Genomic DNA, 21,807 nt, shown 5'->3' with positions numbered 1-21,807 from the left:
GTGCTTGCTTCACTCGCGCATGCGCATGTTTGATGACATCAGGGTCAGTGGGCAGAGCCTCCCGCCAGTTTTACTACCAGTTCTATAGAACTGGTGCAAACTGGGGGCAACCCACTACTGCTATGGGGATGAAGTTCTAAAGGGAGGAAGCCACCATGGAGAAGGCCCTTTTTCTGGGTCCCACCAGATGTATCTCCTTAGGACCCACAATATTCATTTTCTCTCCACCTAGTGAGTTGGTGGATATAACCAGGAAGAGATGGTCCTTCAGATAACCTGGTCTTTCAGATGACCTGGTGCCAAGACACTATATAATACATCAGTGTGTGTGTATACATATATATATATATACACACACACACATATCCATACACATGTATTTATGTGTAGATACATGCACACACATAAACATACAATAGATATATTATGTTCATTGACAGAAATGGAAAGATTATAACAGATCTATGATGGCGAACCTATGGCATGCATGTCAGAGGTGGCACACAGCGCCCTCTCTGTGGGCACACGAGATATTGCCCCAGTTCAGTTCCATCATGCATGTGTGCGGATTTCTCGCCGGTCAGCTGGTCTTTGGGTCTCTGCCACGCATGTGCGGGGGCGGAACACATGTGAGGGGACACATGCGCATGTGTGGGGGTCAGAACACATGCAGAAGGCCGCATGTACATGCATGGGGGTGGGGGCAGGCACGGAGCAGGGGGGCATGCACAGGACTGCATACGCATGCATGGGGTGGTGCAAATGCGCAGGGCCCATGCACACATTGCATTTTGGGAGTTCGGCCACGCGCACCTGCTTTGGGCACTCGATCTGGAAAAGGTTAGCCATCACTGTAATTAATAGATTGTTAGATTTCATCCTAGTATACCATACAAATCTGAATGAAATTGATTTGATCTTGTGGAATGGAGTAAAACCTCCCCACTATACATATATGTATAGATGGGTATAGATGTGTACCCAGCTGTACATCTCCACCCCAGGCCACCCCAGCGATGCCCTTGAAGTGATGGCCCAGTGCCTGGAGGCTGTACGGATCTGGATGGGGAGGAACAGGCTCAAGCTCAACCCTTCCAAGACCGAGTGGCTGTGGTTCCCGGCATCCCGATATAGTCAGCTGATTCCATCTCTGACTATCGGGGGCGAGTCTTTGGCCCCCGTGGAGAGGGCACGCAATCTGGGTGTCCTCCTGCATACGCAGCTGACCTTGGAGGAACATCTGACGGCTGTTGCCAGGGGCACCTTTTGTCAGGTTCGCCTGATTCGCCAGTTGCACCCCTTTCTTGATCGGGATGCCGTGTGCACAATCACTCATGCCCTCGTCACCTCTCGCCTGTACTACTGTAACGCTGTCTACATGGGGCTCCCCTTGAAGAGCACCCGGAGGCTCCAACTGGTCCAGAATGCGGGTAATTACGGGAGCTGCATGGCTCTCCCGCATAACACCGCTCCTGCGCGAGCTGCACTGGCTCCCAGTGGTCTTCCGGGTGTGATTCAAGGTGTTGGTTACCACCTTTAAAGCGCTCCATGGCATAGGACCTAGTTATCTTCGAGACCGCCTTCTGCCACTGACGACCTCCCATCAACCCGTGCACTTCCACAGAGAGCGCCTCCTCGGGGTGCCATCAGCCAAGCAATGCAGGCTGGTGACCCCCAGGGATAGGGCCTTCTCTGTGGGGGCTCCCACCCTCTGGAATCAACTGCCCCCAGAGATAAGGAGGATAAGGATAAGGTCTTGGATTCTCTAAGGAGAATCCAAGACCTCCGTGCCTTCCGCCGTGCCCTTAAAACTTTTCTTTTCCAACAAGCCGGGCTGGCCTAACAAATCCTTTTAAATGATTTTAAATTTGTTTGTCTTTTTAAATTTTGGGCCAAATTGAGATATTTCCTTTTAATCTGTTCTTAATTTATGTATTATGTATTATGTATTTATGTGTTTTTACTTGGCTGTACAGTGCCCTGAGTCCCTAGGGAGAAGGGCGGTATATAAATTTGAAGTAAAATAAAATAAAAATAAAAAATATAGAAGCATGAAACTGTAGGTTTAATTCTGAATGAAAAGGATAAATATGGGGCTCCTCTTGAGGAGCACCCGGAGGCTCCAACTGGTGCAGAATGCGGCCGCGCGGGGGATTATGGGAGCGAGGGAGTACTCCCATGTGACACCTCTCCTGTGTGAGCTGCATTGGCTTCCAGTGGGTGCGCTTCAAGGTGTTGGTCACCACCTTTAAAGCGCTCCATGGCATAGGACCTGGGTATTTGTGGGACTGCCTTCTGCCGCTGATAGCCTCCCACCGACCAGTACGGTTCCACAGACAGGGACTCTTCAGGGTGCCATCAGCCAGGCAATGTCGGCTGGCGACCCCCAGGGGGAGGGCCTTCTCTGTGGCAGCTCCTGCCCTCTGGAACGATTTGCCCCTGGAGATACGAAGGATATCGGATCTCAGGGTTTTTCGCTGTGCCCTAAAAACCTTTCTTTTCCATCAAGCAGGGCTGGCGTGAACCCCCCCCCCCTTTTAAGTCTTTTTTAGCCTTTTAAATTGTCAAATGGGTTTTAGTTTGAATGTTTTAAATTTTGGGCCACAGTTATATAATTCTTTTTTAAAATTTTAAATTTTGTATTGGTATGTGTTTTAGCTCTGGCTGTGCACCCCCCAGAGTCCACTAGGAGAAGGGCGGGATATAAATTGAATAAAATAAATAAATAAAATAAATAAATATATATTGGAAAGTATGATCTGCCATCATTTTGGGGTGAATATTAAAGAAAGAATTAGAATAGTAATAGTTGCATGTTATTCCAGCAAACAGAGATAATAGAAGAATTGTAGGATGAATTTTGGGGAAATTTGTGTAACATTTTGAATCAGTGTGATTAAGTGGAAAAAATAATTTGTTTAATTCTATGAGTTGATGAGTGGGAATGAGATGAAAGAATACAGAAAAGTGTTTGAACCTTTTATAAACCCAATAATGAATCATAAAATAACTGATGAGTATTAACTTAGAAAAAGTTCCACGTAAGGTGTGTTTGTTTTATGTAGTGAAAAAAGATGAAAGTGTACATGTCCAATCATCAGAAAGCAGGAGAAAAGCAAACATGGGTAACTATACACTAATTAGCTTCAAATTAATTCTAAGCAAAACTTCAGAACAGATTATTAAGCGTTTGATCTTTGAGCATTTAGAAAAGTGTGTCTTGCTTGTCAGGAACCAAGCAGGGGTTTATAAAAAATAAATCACACCATGACTGTTTCATCTCTTTATTTAATTGACGATTTTAGTTAAAGAGGAGAATGAGGTGGACATAATGTACTTTGACTTCAGCAAAGCATTAAATAAAGTCTCCTTGCATTTTGGCAAATTATGAGGTAAACCAGGGTTCTATTCCAGAAGAGGGACAAAGAGCAATTGGTATGACAGCAGGAAAAATATTGTAAAGATAGGACTTGTTTAACAATAGAACAGATTATGTCAGAAAGTGCTAGACTGTCCTATACTGGGAACTGAAGAGCCATTTATAGAATTTACTTTAGTGAATACTGAGATAACTCAACATTTATATAAACTTAAGGTGGAGCTAGAATATTTTGTATTTAGGTACAAAGGTGTGTACTGCCCTAAATAAAAATACTGGATATTCCTTGTTTTCTGTATTTTGTTTGATCTTTCTGGGCTTTCTGGGTTATAATTGATTGAAATAGGCAGTCTTTAATTAAAAGACTGCATAGGCCTCAGCAGTTATTTGTATAAGGTCTCCCAAGATTTCAAACAAGAATGCAAAATTTCACTAATCTCAAGCAAGTACCAAAATTTGGCATAAATTCTGAGATGTCCTGAGTTCTAAGACATGATCATGGGAAAGTTTAGTTCTCAACCATGGATATACAGATAGTCCTTGACTTACAAATATTTGTTTAGTGACTGTTCAAAATTACAATGGGACTGAAAAAAGAAAAAAAGTGGTTTGTGATAATTTTTCACACTTAAGACCATTGCAACATCCCCATGGTCATGTGATCCAAAATTCAGATGCTTGGCAACTGGCATGTATTTATGAAAGTTGCACCATCTTGGGGTCATGTGATCACAATTTGTAAGCTTCCCAACTGGCTTCTGATATTCAAAGTCAATGATGGAAATCAAATTCACTGAATGGCTGAATGATTCACTTAGTAACTGCAGTGATTTACTTAACAACTGTGACCAAAAAGGTCATAAAATGGGGCAAAACTCTCTTAACTACTATTTTACTTAGCAACAGAAATGTTGGGCTCAATTCTGGTAGTAAATCAAGGAGTATCTGAATAAGAAATAAATCTCTATGTTGATTTATTAACAGTCACATTATTATTTTACTTGCTGTTTCCTTTTAGCAATATAGTAAATGGTCTAGAATGAGAAAACAAAATATGGAACTAAACAGATGTTATGGATGCAATTGTTATCTACAGATAATTCAAACATCCACAGATCAAGGAAATACAGTTATGTAAAATTACTCACTTTCATATAAAAAGTTTCCTTTTTAAAGACTTACAAAATACATTGAAATGAAACCCTAATTTAAATTCCCTAAATATAAAAAAATACTAATATTCTGCACCTGTTAAGATGCCATAATAATTTGAGATGAAATAAAAGATGAGAAAAAAAGATGAAAGGCTTAGATCAATACCAATGTAAACTTTAATAGCAGTTTTTATAAAATTCCTTACCTGAAATTCCTAACAAAATAAAATAGAAGAGATTGTCTTTACACTTCAAAATCCATTACAAATAAAATTACAGAGAGTTCCCAAATGCTGACATTTCCAGAGGGAGAAGCCATAAATATTCAACCTTTCCAGACAGCTAAGGCTCAGCAAAATGTGAAGGAAGATAGGTTTTTACATGGTTTTAGAATTCCTGATTCCTGTAATGTTAAGTTGCAGAGATCCCCAGTGTGTTTATAGTTCTTATACAAAGACTATACCTGTAATTATGTTATTTCACATAGCTGAAGTAAAACACCTTGGCATCTTACAGTTATTTATTCTTAAAACCTCTATCTTCAATTGTTTTCAGGGTCAGTTACTAGTCTGCATCAATTCAAAGAAGTCCGTGATGGTTCCCATAAACACATGGGGGTTACATGAGTATGAACTGCATGGGAAATTGGATATAAAATGTATTCAAGAATATGAAAGAAATAAGATACGGCAAACAAAAGCAAATTATACTTCAAGGGTCTTGTTTTTCAGCAATACACTATGGTATCTTTTATAAAATTGCTGGGAAGATTTTAAAGGAAAACTTCAAGAATCACTTGCCCTTATATTGAAGACAGTGGTGGGATTCAAATAATTTAACAAACAGTTCTCTGCCCTAATGACCGGCTGGGTGGGCGTGGCCATGGTGAGCGTAGCCAGGGGGTGTGACAGGCAGCGCTTGGCCTCTTGTACCCCCCGGGAGAAAAACCGGCCACGGGGAGGGATGTACCATCCTCCATGCCCCATGCCTAGTAGGCCTTCCTGCAGCCTCCTGGGAGCAAAAGCGGACCACGGGGGGGAGGGGCGTGCCACACACCCCATGCCCTATTTTGGGCCTAGCATGCCTCCCCACACTTATCTGGGAGCCAAAATGGGGCACGTGGGGACTCCTGGAAAGGGCAGGGAGGGGAGGGATGAGGCCAGCCAGCAATTTAACTACTGGCTCTCCCGAACAGGCCTGAACAGGCTGAAATCCACCACTGATTGAAGGCCATATACTTCTTCACACTCATGCTCACAAATATATATTTCGAATTGCTCATAGAACATCTTAATACTAATCACAGAACAATAAGAACAGCCATGATATAAAAAAATCAAACATAATAAAAAGCTGAACAGTAAGCAAGTGTTTACAAGTTATACGTATTATGTAGAAAACAATTGGAAAAAGAATTGTGAATGTACTTAGAAAGTGAAAGATAACTTACCAGAACTATATACCGAGGTCTGTATTGGATGGTTCCAAACAAACCCAAAATAACAGCTATTATATACAGGAAATTGCCAAGGATGGGAGCCCACTGGAATCCCAGAAAGTCAAAGATTTGTCTCTCCAGTGCTGCTAGCTGTAATTAAAACAAGCCAAATGAATAAATGAATATATCAGAATTAAACCAGGTTTTCTTTCATAGATAAAGAATTATTGGCAAGAACTGATTCTTTTGAAAAGGACTGATATCTATTTCTTGATCCTTTATTTTTTTTATTGCATAAACAAATCAGTTTATGCTAATCGTAGCAGCAAAAATAAATATGGATCATATCTAAAATCAAGTCAGCAGATATCCACTCTTGTTCCCTTCCTCTTTGCATCTGCAAATTTGTGTCACATAATCCTATAGTGCAAATCAGCAGTCCTTTAAATCATGTGAAGCCAAATGTGAGTCCACAGCAAGAACGCCACTAAAATCAATAATCAGTCATAAAATGTATACTACTGTGCATGTCTTCCTTGACTTTAGTGCACAACAGAACTATAGTATGGTTTAAACTACTGACAGTATGTCTTAATTTTCATATTTCTAACAGGAAACAGAATCTCACATATGACATGCTTCTTCACATCTGTACTGAATGGCAATGATTTGCACATATTGACAGTTGACTAAATAAATGAATACCTGAATAAAACTGTCTTCACTCTATCAAAGGACAATAAGTTCATGCACAAGCTTTCATACTGGTTTCTAACCAAATCTGAATTGGGATCATCACTAATGTGTGATTCATAAAGCATACCAATCTTCACTAGCTCGACAATTTCATGCTCTTTAATATTGATTTAAAATGTAAATGGAGGTCATCCCAAAGCAGAGAATAGCACTTGATGGCACAAATGGCTTCTGCCTGCTCTGTAATTCTAAGAATCTCAACATATAAATTGTGCTATTTAGTCTCCAGACTAAATAAATGCTTAAATTTCGCATGCTTAACAAAATGAAAAATTTCAATTTATGGGTGCAGGAACTAAACTTTGTGTAGGGCAGTGAACTATATTGTGTATCCTTTTACAGTATAATTTTTAAGTATAATTACATGTAAACAAACTACTAAAATGTAAGTAAAAGATGGTCTTAATACAATATTAGAAGAACATCTGAACTAGCAAATAATATTGATGGAATGAATTTTCACTTGGTTGTGCAGTTAGAAACAAAATTTGTTTATCTAATATATATGCTCTCCCCTAGACAGGAGTAAATAGATACAAAGTAAATTATTAACGGCTGCTCTTGACTTAAACATCTTTTTATGTCTTGGCACTCAGTTACTATTAAGACCATATTGTCAATCTAGAATTAGGCTGACAAATTTGAACTTGCTGGGAAAAGCAACATAGAGATCCCCACTTTAGGAGGTGAGGTGGGCTGAGGCTTGGTGATGCTGCTTATCAGGAGTAGCATTGGGCCTCTGGAATGTCCTACCAGTGGATTAGATCTACTTTAAATATTTTCCAGAGTCAGCTTAAAATGGAGCTCTTCAAGATGACTTAGTTTGGGGGGCGGAAGGGTTTGAAAGGAATACCATTAAATGAATTCATTTTACAATAATAATATGCATTGTTTAGATTGGATTGGGCATTTGTATCCACTATGTTCTTCCCAAACTCCGGGGAGAAGCAGATGTTATTTGATGGTGTTTAAGGTACTGTCAAAGAATGTACTGGTGGCAGAGGAGCCATACCACAAAGCCTCAGATAACACTTAGAAAATCTGTGCATTGACAAAATTTCCATTTATCAATTATAAAAGGCCACATTGCTTGGATTCACACATGTATTTTGCTTATACATTATGATATCCTTGATTCTTGGAATAACTTGATGTGAATGAAGGCTACCACCAGCTAAAGAACTGGCAGCTATGATTTCACATTGTTGTAGATGTGAAAATAATAATAAATTAAGTGTTGATGCTACCAAATTCTCAACTATACTTTTAAATCAATCATAGATCATTTAATTGTTTACTGTATTTTCTGTAAATTGCCAGGAGTCCTTTGGGACTGTGATATGGTATATCTTTTATATTAATATGCTTAGTGATATGGTATATCCTTTATATTAATATGCTTAAGCACCACTTAAAAATATTAACTGAAAAGAGGTGTCAATAATAAGTTAATTGAAAAAAATTATTTGGTGACAGAATACAATGCTGAAAAGTATATGGTAATTGATATTCTGAAAAGTATATGGCAATTATCAAAAGCAGTCTTAATATTTACAATTAGTATTGCAATGAATAGCATATTGTTATTAAAAGTTATTTCTAATTTAAATTACCTTTGATTATTTGTTAAAGCAATAAGATACATTGAGAAGAAAGCAAAAGCAAACAGAAAACATAGACAAAAAAATAATATTTAGAACATTGCTTTGAGAACCATAAACCACATAAGCCTTAGATTGCACTATAGTCTCTGAGGGCATCATATGTTATTTCCAAATGGCATCTGTGTAACCTCAAAATTCAATAAAATTAATTTACATTTGCTTTCTTAAAACAGTTCTAACAACTCATTAATTCACAAGATTTTGGTATTCCTGCCTACTGCAACATTTATACTCCCCCAAAGACCCACTTTCTTACTGGCAGAAGGGACTACCAATATTTTATGGACCACAGATCTCTGATCACAGACAGTTTGAGCATTTTACTCAAATAGTGGGCTTTGTTGACAACTCTTAGATATTTTTAACAATGAAGGTTTTGGATTTTGGGCTGTAAATAACCATTTTTACTAAGGTTTATACAATATTGCATTCGGACAATATTACAATGGAATGAATTGCTTACCAAATGACATTACAAGAAATGAAATTTATTTTAGTTTTCAATTTGCAAATTTAAAAAAATCCCTAAGTAGAAATTTAATAATTAATTTAATCTAATTTAATCTTAATTTAATTGATTCAAACTCAGCATAAAAATGTTAAGAGCAATGAAGGCAAATCAGATATTGCACTGGAGAATAACAGTATCTAAATGAATTGTGCCTTTATCATCTCTCAGCTAGACTATGAAAAGATGCCTTGAAGATGACCCAGAAATGTGCACCAGCTGGGTGGGCAGAATGACTTCCATTTGGCAAGAGCTGCTTTGGCTGCAGATAAAGTTCCAGGCCCAGTTCAAGGTGTTGGTTGTTACTTATAAAGCCATGTACTGTACCACCTTCTTATCAGATATATGAAGGAGACAGGAGAACATCCTTGCCCCTAGAGAGACCCAGGAATGAAATCTCCCCCAAAATGGCTTTCTATTTGGGAGGCCTCTCGTTTTGGCATGGCTTACCTTCTGAAGGCAGGGTAACTGTTATCTTCATATCTTTTAGGAAGCAGATGAAAAGCTTCCTTTTCTGCAGAGCTTTTGGTCAGTGAATTTTAAGGAAGTTGCCCCCCACCAAAAAATTGTAAATATTTTCATTATTGTAATTCTTATGGATTTTATGACAGTTGAAAGTGCTGTTTATAAATTATCTGACTGGTTGGAATAAACGGTATATAAATAAGTCTAAAGAAATATATGATATTTCCTTCATAAAAATATTCTTATCCTATATTCATTCTGATGGTTTTATGAAAAAGTTAGAGGGATGATAAATCCCTGATAATGTGGTCAGAATGTACTGGTTGAAACTATTTAGAAACTTATCTTCTCATGTATGCAGAAGTTTGATACACCCTTAGTTACCAATTAGCACAAATTTTATGTTAAGTATCCCTAAAAGCAGATTTCCCTTCTAGAATAGCAGGCAATAGAAAAGTAATTAAGTGCCCTTGAAAATCTAGGCATCACGGGATGGGAAAAGCTAAATGAAATCCTGATCATTTCCATCAGCAAAGTGTTAAATTCTGATTTCTTCAAAAAGCTTAAAATAGGAACAAACCACATTATCATAACAGTAATGTTTACTGTCAAATATGCTACTATGCTTCCTTTAATTTATTATATTTATTGTTATGCATTACATTTTTTTCTTGAAGCTGCAGGTGGATTATATTGGTGTTTTCCCCTTATTTTATCCTGATAATAGCACAGTGCCCCATAATTCTGTTGAATAGGAGAACAATTAGCCCAAAATGATCCAATTCACTTTCATGGATAAACGAACCTACTGTGATAATGTTACTGGTAACTGCTCCACCATACCTGTATGTCATCAAAATTTGTCTTAAAGGATTGATAGGTCCTATAGAACAAATCTGGGCCATTTTGCTCCAAGGAATCTACATTCACACCTTACCTTCATCCTTCCTTCTCAGTTTTCTCCCTGCTTTGTTAATTTCCTATCAATATTTATTTCCACAAATGTTATAAAGCATTGATAAGGACCAACTGAAAAGACTTAACTCAACTTTCATGTATCTGGATCTTCCTGTAATAATTATGTATTATTCGTCTACCTAAAACACTGCTACCCTAGAGTGTCAAGTGGACTGCTCTGCAAACAATTTCCACTAAGTCTTCTGTGAAGGAGGAGGATCTTCAATTCCTAGCAATGGCGGATTAAGGCTCACTGGTGCCCTAAGCACTAACAAATCTTGGTGTCCCCCTCCTTTGTACATACTGTACAAATGAAGCCAAGTTTAGGCTACATAAAAGTTCTTAAAAATTCAATTCAAAATCAATTTTAATATTTCACAAGTTTAATGTATCAAAGTTCCAATTGTCTTCACTTGAAAGACAAATCTTCATTGGTTTTTTTTCTTTCTCAACTTTGTGGTGCCCCTTTGGGCCTGGTGCCCTAAGCATGTGCTTAATCTGCTTAATGCTTAATACACCACTGATTCCTAGCACTGAGGAAATAGTGCATTGTCAGGCTTTACTAATGAAAGAAAAAATATAATGTTATTTTCCTAAGGTAGCACATTTTGAATCAGCCCTATGCCTCGACTTACATTGCTGAATGCATTAGTTGCACTTCTTCACAAAATAGCCACAAAAGCTTATGTTTGCAGAATAATTGGAATCATAATTGTTTTGGAAGAGTATAAAGACACTTGAGGAGCAGTTGCATATATGAAACTATGTAGGTAGCTTATATTGGATGCTTTTGTTAGCTAGTCTAATATTCCTTTGTCACAGTGATCAATGGGAAAACTGCAAGTAAGATATACTTGCTATCTTTTCAATAACCGCTATCTAGAGAAATATTAAATGTAAATTGGATTAAAATGCCCTTCTCAAATAACTGAATACCTTTTTTAATATTTTTAAATGTCTGTATTTCAGTGAATAATTACAAATCATTTCTGCAATCTCTTTAAATATTCAGGCATGACAGGAGCTAATTAACTATAATGCAACTGCATAAAGTAAAAACCTTTTTTTTTAAAAAAAACACACCCTGTGAATTAACTTGGAAATGTTTAATTTGAATTTAAAAAAGAATTGAGAACCAGCAGTTACAAATGGTACCACCAGGAAGTTTTCTTATACCTCAAAAGCTTTTTAAAAAAAAATAAAAAAAAATACATGCCATCTGAAGGATTCAGATTGAAATTTGAAATTAGTTTTAATTTGGAATGGCTTGAAAGCCTTTTTCTTATACTTCATTCATTAACACTCTACTAGAGAGTTTACCCATATTAAAAAATGTAAGGTTTTAAACTGATACCTTCATTGAGGCAAGTAAAATAGGTAAATACAGTGGAATTTGATGCAACATTTTTTAATGCAGGGGAGAGCTGAGAAGCTAAAATGCCTTCCTTGTCTGAATGTTATATTCAAAACTATTTCTTTGAAACAAGCAGGGAGGATGAGCTTTGAAACTTACTTCCCTTACTTCTAGCAAAAATGTTCATAACCTTAGGACATGTATAATTACAATCAATGGTATTGATTGTACCATTGATTGACCTCATCCTTGCGGTTTTAATTTATAATTGGTTTTAACTGGGTTATTTTAAATTGATGGCCAAATTATTTAATGTCTTTTAAACTGCTTTTAAATTTTATATGTTGTGTTTTACCGTGGCTGTTCACCGCCCTGAGTCCTGTTGGAGAAGGGCGGTATACAAATAAAATAATATATATATATATATATATATATATATATATATATATATATATATATATATATATGGCACTTGAGTAAAAATGCCAGCTCTCAACAGTTTTTCTCAGCGAAGAACACAATACGGAATGACTTTTTTCTGTTCAATTTTTTTAAAAGAAAAACATAATAAAAATGCTGAGTTTTACAAAGCTCCTTCTTTTAAAAAAATAAACAGGTTATAAACCTTTTGGAACAAATTCCTGCTTAAGAAATTGTGTGGTTACCTGAAAAACTGAACTGGGTAATTCTATCATTCCTAATTCTTAAGTAATGGTAGGAGCAACTCATATCTTTTCCAATCCCAGAATCCAATGGGACAAGCTATATATGGTAAGTGAGCCTTTCAAAATACAGGTAATCCTCGATTTACAACAGTTTGTTTAGTGACAGTTCAAAGTTACAATGGCACTGAAAAAAGTAACTTACAATCAGTTTTCATCCTACCATTGCAGCATCCAGGCTTGGAAAATGAACTACTTGGAGAGGATATCATACAAAGTTCTTGTCAATGGAGTTGACAGCCTCATGAGGGGTCCTTGGTTCTGAGCTTGGTTTTTTTCTTGAAGACGTTTCATTATCCAAATTAGGTAACATCATCAGTGCTAATAAGAAGTGGATTTTCTCTCTATTCATATTCTAGTGTCTTTATTCTAAAGTTAATAATCCTTTAAGGAAATAAAAATTAAAAAGGAAATAAATTCTTCTTTTAAGATTGCTAAGTAAATTTATATCACAAGTTAAAATAAAGTAATTCTAATTCCACACAATTCAAGCTACCAGATACTTCATCTTAATTAACTGTATTAATTAAGCAGGTATTTATTCTAACTAAAGGAGGATATTTGTACATAACTGTTACAAATAGAAATGAATATTACGGTAGTAGAAACTTGACCACATCCTATCACTGAATGAAGTATAACAATTTCATTTTGGGGATTTTGCTGATAATTATGGTGGTCGGCAATAAGGTTTCATGAGGTTCTTTTAATCTTGCTAATATTATCATATCTTGTAATGCAAGCATATTATTCCACTCTCTTGTGCACATAAAGGTACCCCCTAATTGATGCATTTATTCTTATATGAATAATTTATTTGCACCCTGGTCCAATATATCAATATTACTGACATTTAACTGTGGGCTAATCTCAGTGATATAGTCATTAATATAAAGAAATGTAAATCTAGGCCACAAGTCTCTTGTGTATCATGAAAATTCTTACACCAGGAATGAAGTAATGATTGTCTGAGGATCATTCAAAGATATTTATATTGCCTAAATAATTTTTAAATGGCACATTAATTAGCAATCTAGCAAATTTGTAGGCTAGTTATGAGATGAATAATATTGCCAAATATGGCAAGATGACATGATACACATTGATCTTATTTTGGTAAGCTAGTAACCAAAAAATGCTGATCTTCCATTCTTTCCATTCTTTAATTTTAATTTTAAATGAATGAAAATTCACATTACTGCACTTCTATGAAAAGCTTTCCATAGCTCTTCTCCAAAACAAAGACATCTGCCATCTTTATTCATATGACTGGTTAAATTTTCCTTCCTTTGGAACTAATACTTCAATTTTCTTACCCTGTTAATATGAAATCAATATGTTATGTTGCATATTTCCTTTGTAATAATGGTGATACAGGACATTGCTCATTGGGGGCTGTAGAAAGGACCGTTCACACTGATTTTTTTTAAAAAAAGAAAAAACCATCAAGGGAACAATCAGAAAAATTAGCAAAACAGGCTTATTCTTGCCTACGTTCCAGGAAAAAGGCAAATCAGGAATCACTGTCACCCTGTATGATTCACTTTTAGCAGCACCACTTTTAAGACAGTTATACACTGCTTCCTCTCTTTGGGAAACCACATGCAGTGATAGCAAACAAAGCATACCGTCCTGCAGCTGTTTCTCCCTTTGAGGACAGAAGGCTGTAGAGAGAGCTTCCAACCATTTCTCCTTTTAGACAAAAGCAGTCCCTATTTGGCAACTTTTAATGACATAGGGGAAAAAAGCACATCAATGCACTGCTATAGTAACTCAGTGGGCTAGCCAATCAGCCTTTCCATCAATCCACTCCTCTGATTCTACAATTAACTAGGATGGTCTAATTCCACACCTGTTAAGATGCAAAGATGCCATGGAGTCAGAATGATTGCACATCTGCAAGGCTATAAAGCTCACAGAGAACTGACAGCTATCACAGTCTTCCTTTTCAGCCAATTATCACCCAATGAGAATTTGGTTGACATCCAGTAGTAAATAAGTGTCTCAGTCAAAAGAAAAATTGCATTGTTGGCCTTTATATGGTTAACATATTGTTATGACTCCTTCTTATACTAGCATAATGGCTAATCCTTATTTAGACCCATTATTAGTTATGTGAGCATGGCAGGATTTTGTTAGGCTAGAAGGCAGACTAATCAGGCATCTTCTATAATCACAGGAATTGTCCATCAGCAAAAAAATGCATTCACTTTTGCAGCAACTTATTCTACTTGAAATAGAAAATTCAAGACTGCAATATTGTAAATTATGGTGTTTGGCCATTATATAACTTCATCAGTGGAGAGTTCAGTTTGATTCAGAATTAGATTTGCATCACCATCCTGAAGTATCCTGTGGATTATTTAACATGTTAAATTTTATATGATGTATAGAATGAAATAATGGAATAATTGAAAGACAGAAAAGTGTCATGATGTTAGCATATTTTCTACATTAAAAATAGCCATATTAGATAGCCAGCACAAAATGCGATAGTAGAAGGAGATCCCACATCATTCATCTACTGATTTTACATACTTTTCAACTGCTTTTATGCAAGAAAAGATAATCAAAGAAAGTGAAAGGTAAACAAAGGAAATTAATGTTAGGTTTAGCTTTGATCTTCTACTGAACAAAAAGAATAAGTTGGCTTTTTATAAAATTGATCTCCAGTTCCTTGTTCAGTGCAGGATTTCAAATTAAAGTATCCCAGGGAGATGCTGTGTAGCCACTGCTTAAACTCTTCCACTTAACTATAATCAAATTAAATCAACCTTTATTTTGATCATAGACAAGCATTAGAGACAGGCGACAATCCTGTCTGTCTGTCATCTATCTCTTGATTGAGAAAGAGTCTATTTTATAACACTGGGTCCCAACCGCAAATGAGAACTCATCTCTCATTAATTTTGAGCACTCCTGCATAGAAATGATAGTGCTGTATGTTGAAGCAGGGTTAATGACTAAAAGCAACAAGGAGGTGTAATATTGCCCACACACCATACATATTTATTTAGCAATGAAAGGATGAGACTAATATGTCTGTATAGTATGAGTAATGATGAAATGCATGCAATGTTTTTAAAAACCAATTTATTCTATTTGTTTAGTAGATCAAAGCTAAACCTAACATTAATGTTCTTTGTTGTTTCGATACGTCCAGAGTCAAAATGAAATTGCTGCTTCAAATAAACATTTCCTATTATTTTCAAGGAAGCTAAGGGAAGGGAAGGACACATGACATTATGCCAGATTAATCCCCTTCTGGAGAAACTTTATCTTAGTTAACATACATATTGAATAAAGAAGATTCTGGTCAATCAAAGAGGCCTCCAACTTCTCTTACAATTTAATTCAGGAGATGGAATCAAATATTTTGAGGGAAAAACATTTTTCAGTGAAGTTCTGGAGTACAAGCCCCTACTGATGGTGGATCAGCCTTGCCACCTTTCTGTATAAATGGTTCCAGTGTTCTTCATGTTAAGATATTATTTTTTCTTTAATATTTGAATTTGTTTTTTCTAAAACTTAAATCCTTTAGTCCATGTCTTGCATTCTAAAATGAAAAAAATAATATTTTGGACATCATTTCAGGTATTTTAAGAGTGCCGCTACATCCACTTTCAGCTACTATAGCTCAAGCCTAAACATCCTCAGTTTTTTTCAATTTTCCATAATAGAATTTAAGTTATAATGCCCTGGTCACCCTAACTGCCTTTCTCTGAACCTGTTTCAATTTTTCTCTTCTCTTAAAATGTGCTGCCTAGAATTAGACATAATACTCATGGTAAGTTTGAACCAAGATGCCTACACTTCAAACTTCTTATGATCTGTCTAGAGATCCATAAGTATGGGTGTTAATTTGAATGGTCAATAGTTTGCTATATTTTATGTTTTCCCATTTTGAAGATAGTGAAAATATTTATTCTCCTCCAGACATCTGTTATTCTACCAGTTCTTCAGAATATCTCTGAAAGAGATAAAATTTCAGCCAGATCATGAGCATGTTCTCTCAATATTATAGAATGCAGTTGGCCTTAAATATCTGCTCTTGGCCTTAAATTATTTAAACGATAGATATTCCTCCATCATAATTCTTTCATTTTCAATCTTCAGTCTTCAGTCTTTCAGTCTTCAATACCCCGTTTTTCATCATTTCCTGGTAGAACTCTTACTTTCATTAAGTGCTGTCAAGTCAATGTTGACTCTTAGAGCTACATATTTTTCTCAAGATGATCTTTGCTCAACATGGCCTTTTAGGTGTTTCAATAATTCATTTACTACTGTTGCAAATATGTTGCTACACCTTGTTACTGGTGACCCTCTTCTGGGTCCTTCCAGTTTTCCCAACATTATGGACTTCTTAAGAGATCAGGGTCTTCACATACAATACTCTATATCTAGATATATTGTAGATATTCTCTAGTCATTAATAGATGAATAACAATACTGAGTATCTTTATTTGATACTGAATAATGATTTTATTTTAACATATTTTTGACATACTCTTTATTTGAAGAGTGTGTCAAAAAGAATTGGGGTTAGCAATGCTGACACGGGATTACATTATAGTAGCTTTCTCAACCAGATTCTCTCCAAATGTGTTGGCATTACAATTTATCACTTTCTTTTTCAGTATTGGAAATTCTTGGAGCTTTAGCTTGGAGCGTTAAAACATCTGGTTGACATTAGATTTTGTAAGAATTTCTCTAAATAACTTAGTCTGTAAAGAATATATCTTTTTTTCTGCTGTTTAAACACTTGTTTAAAGCTTGGTTGGGAAACAAAAGTAATCAGGAAAAAAAATGATACTTTCTTAGTAATAAAGGTGGTTCATTATCAGTTTGTCCTTAATTGTTAGTTAATCCTAAAGATCAAATCAATTAAATTATAAAAAATTACTAGAGAAAACTAAAACATACATTAATAATATATATGCATGTAATAAGCATATTATTTATTTGCAAATACTATTGGGACATTTGATAATTAGCAGACTGCAGCAGACAAAAAGGTGGGATTTTATACTCTTCTTTCCTTTTGTAAGCCTGATGGTATTAATTCTTCAAAAGCTACTTTTTGTATTGGCATAAAACTTCCATTAGCCCCAAGTTTCTTCAAATCCAACTAGGCTTATTTTTGAATATTTATTTAAATTTATATCTAAATGAGTTGTTACAAAGGAGTGGAGAAATAGATTATTTTTATATTATATATATAACTTGGAAGAACAAATGTCATGGTGCAGTGTTTTGTAGAGTACTAAAGTCATCTTCTGAAGATAAACAATAAATCCTTTATTTTAAAATGAAAGCTGTCACCTACAGTAACCCCAAAACAGTGGTATTCACATCCATCAGAATGCTGTCCTGTTTGGAGGAATAAAGGGGGATACCAAACTGGGTCTATTTTGCTTCCTTGTGTTACAGTTGTTGTTGTTGTTGTTGTTGTTGTTGTTGTTGTTGTTGTTGTTGTTATTATTATTATTATTATTATTATTATTAGTATTTATTTATTTATTTATTTATTTATTTATTTATTTGATTTGATTTGATTTGATTTGTATACCGCCCTACTCCTGAAGGACTCAGGGTGGTGAACAGCCAAACAATAAAATACCTAAATACAAAAAATTTAAAAACCAGATAAAATCGAATTAAACAATTTTGGCCCAGACAAATTAAAACACCCCAATTATTTAAAAACTGATTAAAATTTAAAATTTACATATTAAAAAGAGGGAAAAGATTAGGCCAAACCTGCCTGGTGGAATAAAAAGGTCTTCACAGCAGGGCGGAAGGTGCGCAGATCCAGGATCCTCTGTATCTCCGGGGGGAGCTCATTCCAAACAGTAGGTGCCCCCACAGAGAAGGCTCTCCCCCTAGGGGCCACCAGCCAACATCATTTGGCTGACGGCACCCAGAGGAGTCCCTCTCTATGAGAGCGTACCGGCCAGTGGGAGGCTATTGGTGGTAGTAGGCGGTCCCGTAGGTAACCAGGTCCTAAGCCATGGAGCGCTCTAAAGCTGGTAACCAAAACCTTGAAGCGCACCCGGAAGACCACCGGGAGCCAGTGCAGGTCGCACAGGAAAGGTGTTACATGGCAATGCCATGTCGCTCCCATTACCACCCGCGCGGCCACACTCTGCGCCAGTTGGAGCCTCCGGGTGCTCCTCAAGGGGAGCCCCATGTAGAGAGCATTACAATAGTCCAGGCGGGAGGTGACGAGGGCAGTTAAAAACAGTTGTAGAATAACTGATATTAAATCAATCTACATTTGAGAGGAAATACATTTCTAGGAACTCTCATTTAAATTATATGTGAGCCTTGCGTACATAACATATTTACCATACTAGTGGTGTTTCTTTTTAATCATCTCTTTAGAATTAATACTTTGGGTACTGTCTTTGTATGCAGCTTAATAATAAACAGATGCTACTGAAACATCAAGGTTGTTAGCTCAATTTCCATGCATTTTGCAAAAATATTAGCATGACAAATTGACTCCCCGAGTTACTCAATATGGTAACCCATTCAATCAAGAATGGCAGATAAAATTATATAGGAAAGAGTAGTGCCTTGAAAAATATGATGAATAATATGCCATGTTCCCTAATGTATTAACCAAAGATCACCTATACAGATTCATAGCAAGAAAGCGAAACAAGTAGTTTATCTAGATGATATAGCTTAAATAATTGGGGTTAAAAATAGAGATACTGGTATATAATTAAATAAGTCTATAATTAGATTTATATAATTTTTAATAACAAGAAGTAGAACTTGTAGGAGAACAGATAACATAATTAAACCAAAATCGCAACATTTTTATGAATGAAAAAAATCATTTGGCTGTTAAGTAAAATGTTAATACACTGAAGACAGCCATTTGCAACTGAGATTTTGTTAGAAAGCAAAAAAGCTAGACTAACAATTGCTCTGAGTTGCTTCAGTTTTGTTAAATATGATACCACTATTTTTTTCCTTCAACTACATACTAGTAAGAAACTAATCAATGTTTAGGATAATGTCAACGAAATGGAAGAGAACACATCACTCTGGCAACACAGCTTCAGTCTTAATAATACAAAAGGCTGCTTTAACCTAATTTAGACCAGGGAACCATCTGTTAATATTGATTATCAATGGCATGTAGATTTCCCAGTATTGCCTGAAGATGCTGGCATTCAACTTGGAAACTTCTGCATTCAGATATATATTCTATCCATCATTTACATCAATTTCTGCCAACCCAAAGAAGCACTCAGCTTTAATGAAAATATTGGGAAGCAAGGAAAAGGGTGACTAAAAAAGGGGGGGAAGACATAGACAATAAAACAAGAAAGGACAGTTTCTCAAAATAAGGTATATATTATATGCATATAAGATGCCTTACAGGTGCAAGTTCTGACATAGTCTAAATTCTGTTGCCTAAATTCTGGAAATAACTTGGCATATTTTATTTTCTGCCATTTTTTTAAAAAGTTCTTATCCTCAAGGCATTACAGCAAATTTTATCTTGCCAAATGACTTTCGGTATGCTAATTCTTTTGTACCACATTAATAAATGTACTAATTACCTTTAATGTTCTCATTTAATGGAACAAAATGTAGTGTATGTAAGAACATCATATTGGCGTATCTGCATAAGCAACAAACTTTCTAAGTATAACATATCATCCATTTGATTGTAAAATGCTTGTGAGTCTGAGATGTGAAGAATAAAAAGTAGAAATATAAAATGCCATATTTGATAAAATAAAATGAAAGTCTTAACAGGAACCAACCAGTTCCATATAATAGGCATTTTAAAATCTTTGAAGGGACCCTTTGCTTCAATTAAATTTGAATAAAGCACACTCTCAAAGCTGATTCATGAAACAATGTGGCCTCTTCAATTTTAAGACTGAAATGAAATTACTATGCTGATGCTCTTTTCTCTGCTTGACAGGCCTCTTCAGGACAGCCTTTTTATCTTCACACCAGACATGACTTGTAAACCTCAGCACTCCAAACACTTCAACTAGTGTAGGTTTATTCACGAGAGAGCTCACAGACACAACTCAAGAAAATTAGTCTCCTAAATGCAGACAAGAAGGAAGCCGTATGCACACTAAAATGTTGTTTGCTGAAGTACATAAAGTCAAAGTCTTTATTTAGCTCTATGCTGCAAAGGTTTAAATGGTTTTCCCTCCTGTTTTTCCACATCAATGAATTTATTTGGGTAACCTAGAAAGGCACCTGATCTGTCTTGACAAATGAGTCTGTCTAGCCTGGAGACTTGCTGGTACCTACATTCATTACAACATTAGCCAGGATTTGGTGAGCATTGCTGCTCAGCTGTCTTTGATGGGGCTTACCTCAAGGTTTGGGAAGAATATTTGCTTAAGGATGAATCACTTGACTTTGTCTGCCAGCACTTGTTAGAAATTTCCCCAATAATTGCTGAAGAACATGTGCTCACCTTCTCTGACAATCTTCATCCCAAGCACAGCCTATACATTTTCATCACACAATCATTTTTTAAAAAAAGGTATGCCAGAGCATTTTAAAGAAATCACAATTTATTTGTACACCCTCTTCCACCATTTCTTGATGGCAGAAAACATTTTCCATTACATATACTTTATATATATTCCAAAGTTTCTTTTTCCTAATGCAAAACAAGGGCTGTATCTACACGTTTCTGAACAATTTTGTATTGAAAATCCCTGTTTTCATTTTCACCTGCAGTAACTTAGCTATCAGCCCTATTTTACAGATTTTTTTGGAAAAAAAAAATCATCATAAACACATCACAGTCATTATCTTTGCTACATCAGGTGTGAAGTCATTTTTAGATGTAACATTTTCTAATAACCCTCACTACCTAAATTAAGAAGATAATAATTCAAAGGAGTTTGCAAAAAAAAAAACATATTATTTGGGCTCACAGACAAAGATGCTGAAATCTAGCAAATAAATGGAACATTCTTCCTGCTTTCTAATTTTAAAAACCCATTTTTTATATATATATTTATATACCGCCCTTCTCCCGAAGGACTCGGGGCAGTGAACAGCCAACAGAAAAAACACAGAAATACAAAATTTAAAACAATATTAAAATCCGATTAAATTAATTTGGCCCACAATTAAAAACACCCCTGTATTAAAACCCATAATTAAACAGTTTAAAAATTAAAACAATTTAAAAGAGTTAGGCTAGCCTGGTTTGTTGGAATAAAAATGTCTTTAGGGCATGATGAAAGGTGCATAGATCCGGGATCCGACGTATCTCTGGGGGCAGCTCATTCCAGAGGGTAGGTGCCCCCACAGAGAAGGCTCTCCCCCTGGGAGCTGCCAGTCGGCATTGTTTGACCCACAGCACCCTGAGGAGCCCCTCTCTGTGGGAGCGTACTGGTCGGTGGGAG

The 21,807-nt window shown here is 36.0% G+C and overlaps 1 protein-coding gene across 2 annotated transcripts in view; it reads right to left on the bottom strand.

Moving 5' to 3' along the window:
• NKAIN3 (sodium/potassium transporting ATPase interacting 3) overlaps positions 1-21,807 on the bottom strand; it is a 133,926-nt gene that overhangs the window by 73,757 nt on the left and 38,362 nt on the right. The window contains exons 2-3 of one of the 2 annotated variants that reach the window (XM_087890615.1): positions 12,561-12,781; positions 5,984-6,121 (exon numbers count right to left, since the gene is read on the bottom strand). In XM_087890615.1, the coding sequence (XP_087746741.1) occupies positions 5,984-6,121; positions 12,561-12,563 (141 nt within the window). In that variant the 5' untranslated portion in view covers positions 12,564-12,781. The remainder of the gene's footprint in view (positions 1-5,983; positions 6,122-12,560; positions 12,782-21,807) is intronic. The other variant, XM_034429844.3, reaches the window with a different exon arrangement.

Source organism: Pantherophis guttatus, chromosome 3, assembly GCF_059756535.1.
Source record: "Pantherophis guttatus breed Tessera chromosome 3, ASM5975653v1, whole genome shotgun sequence".
NCBI classification, from domain to species: domain Eukaryota; kingdom Metazoa; phylum Chordata; class Lepidosauria; order Squamata; family Colubridae; genus Pantherophis; species Pantherophis guttatus.
The sequence above is the reverse complement of the archived record's forward strand: the minus strand, read 5'-3'. Positions and strand labels throughout refer to the sequence as shown.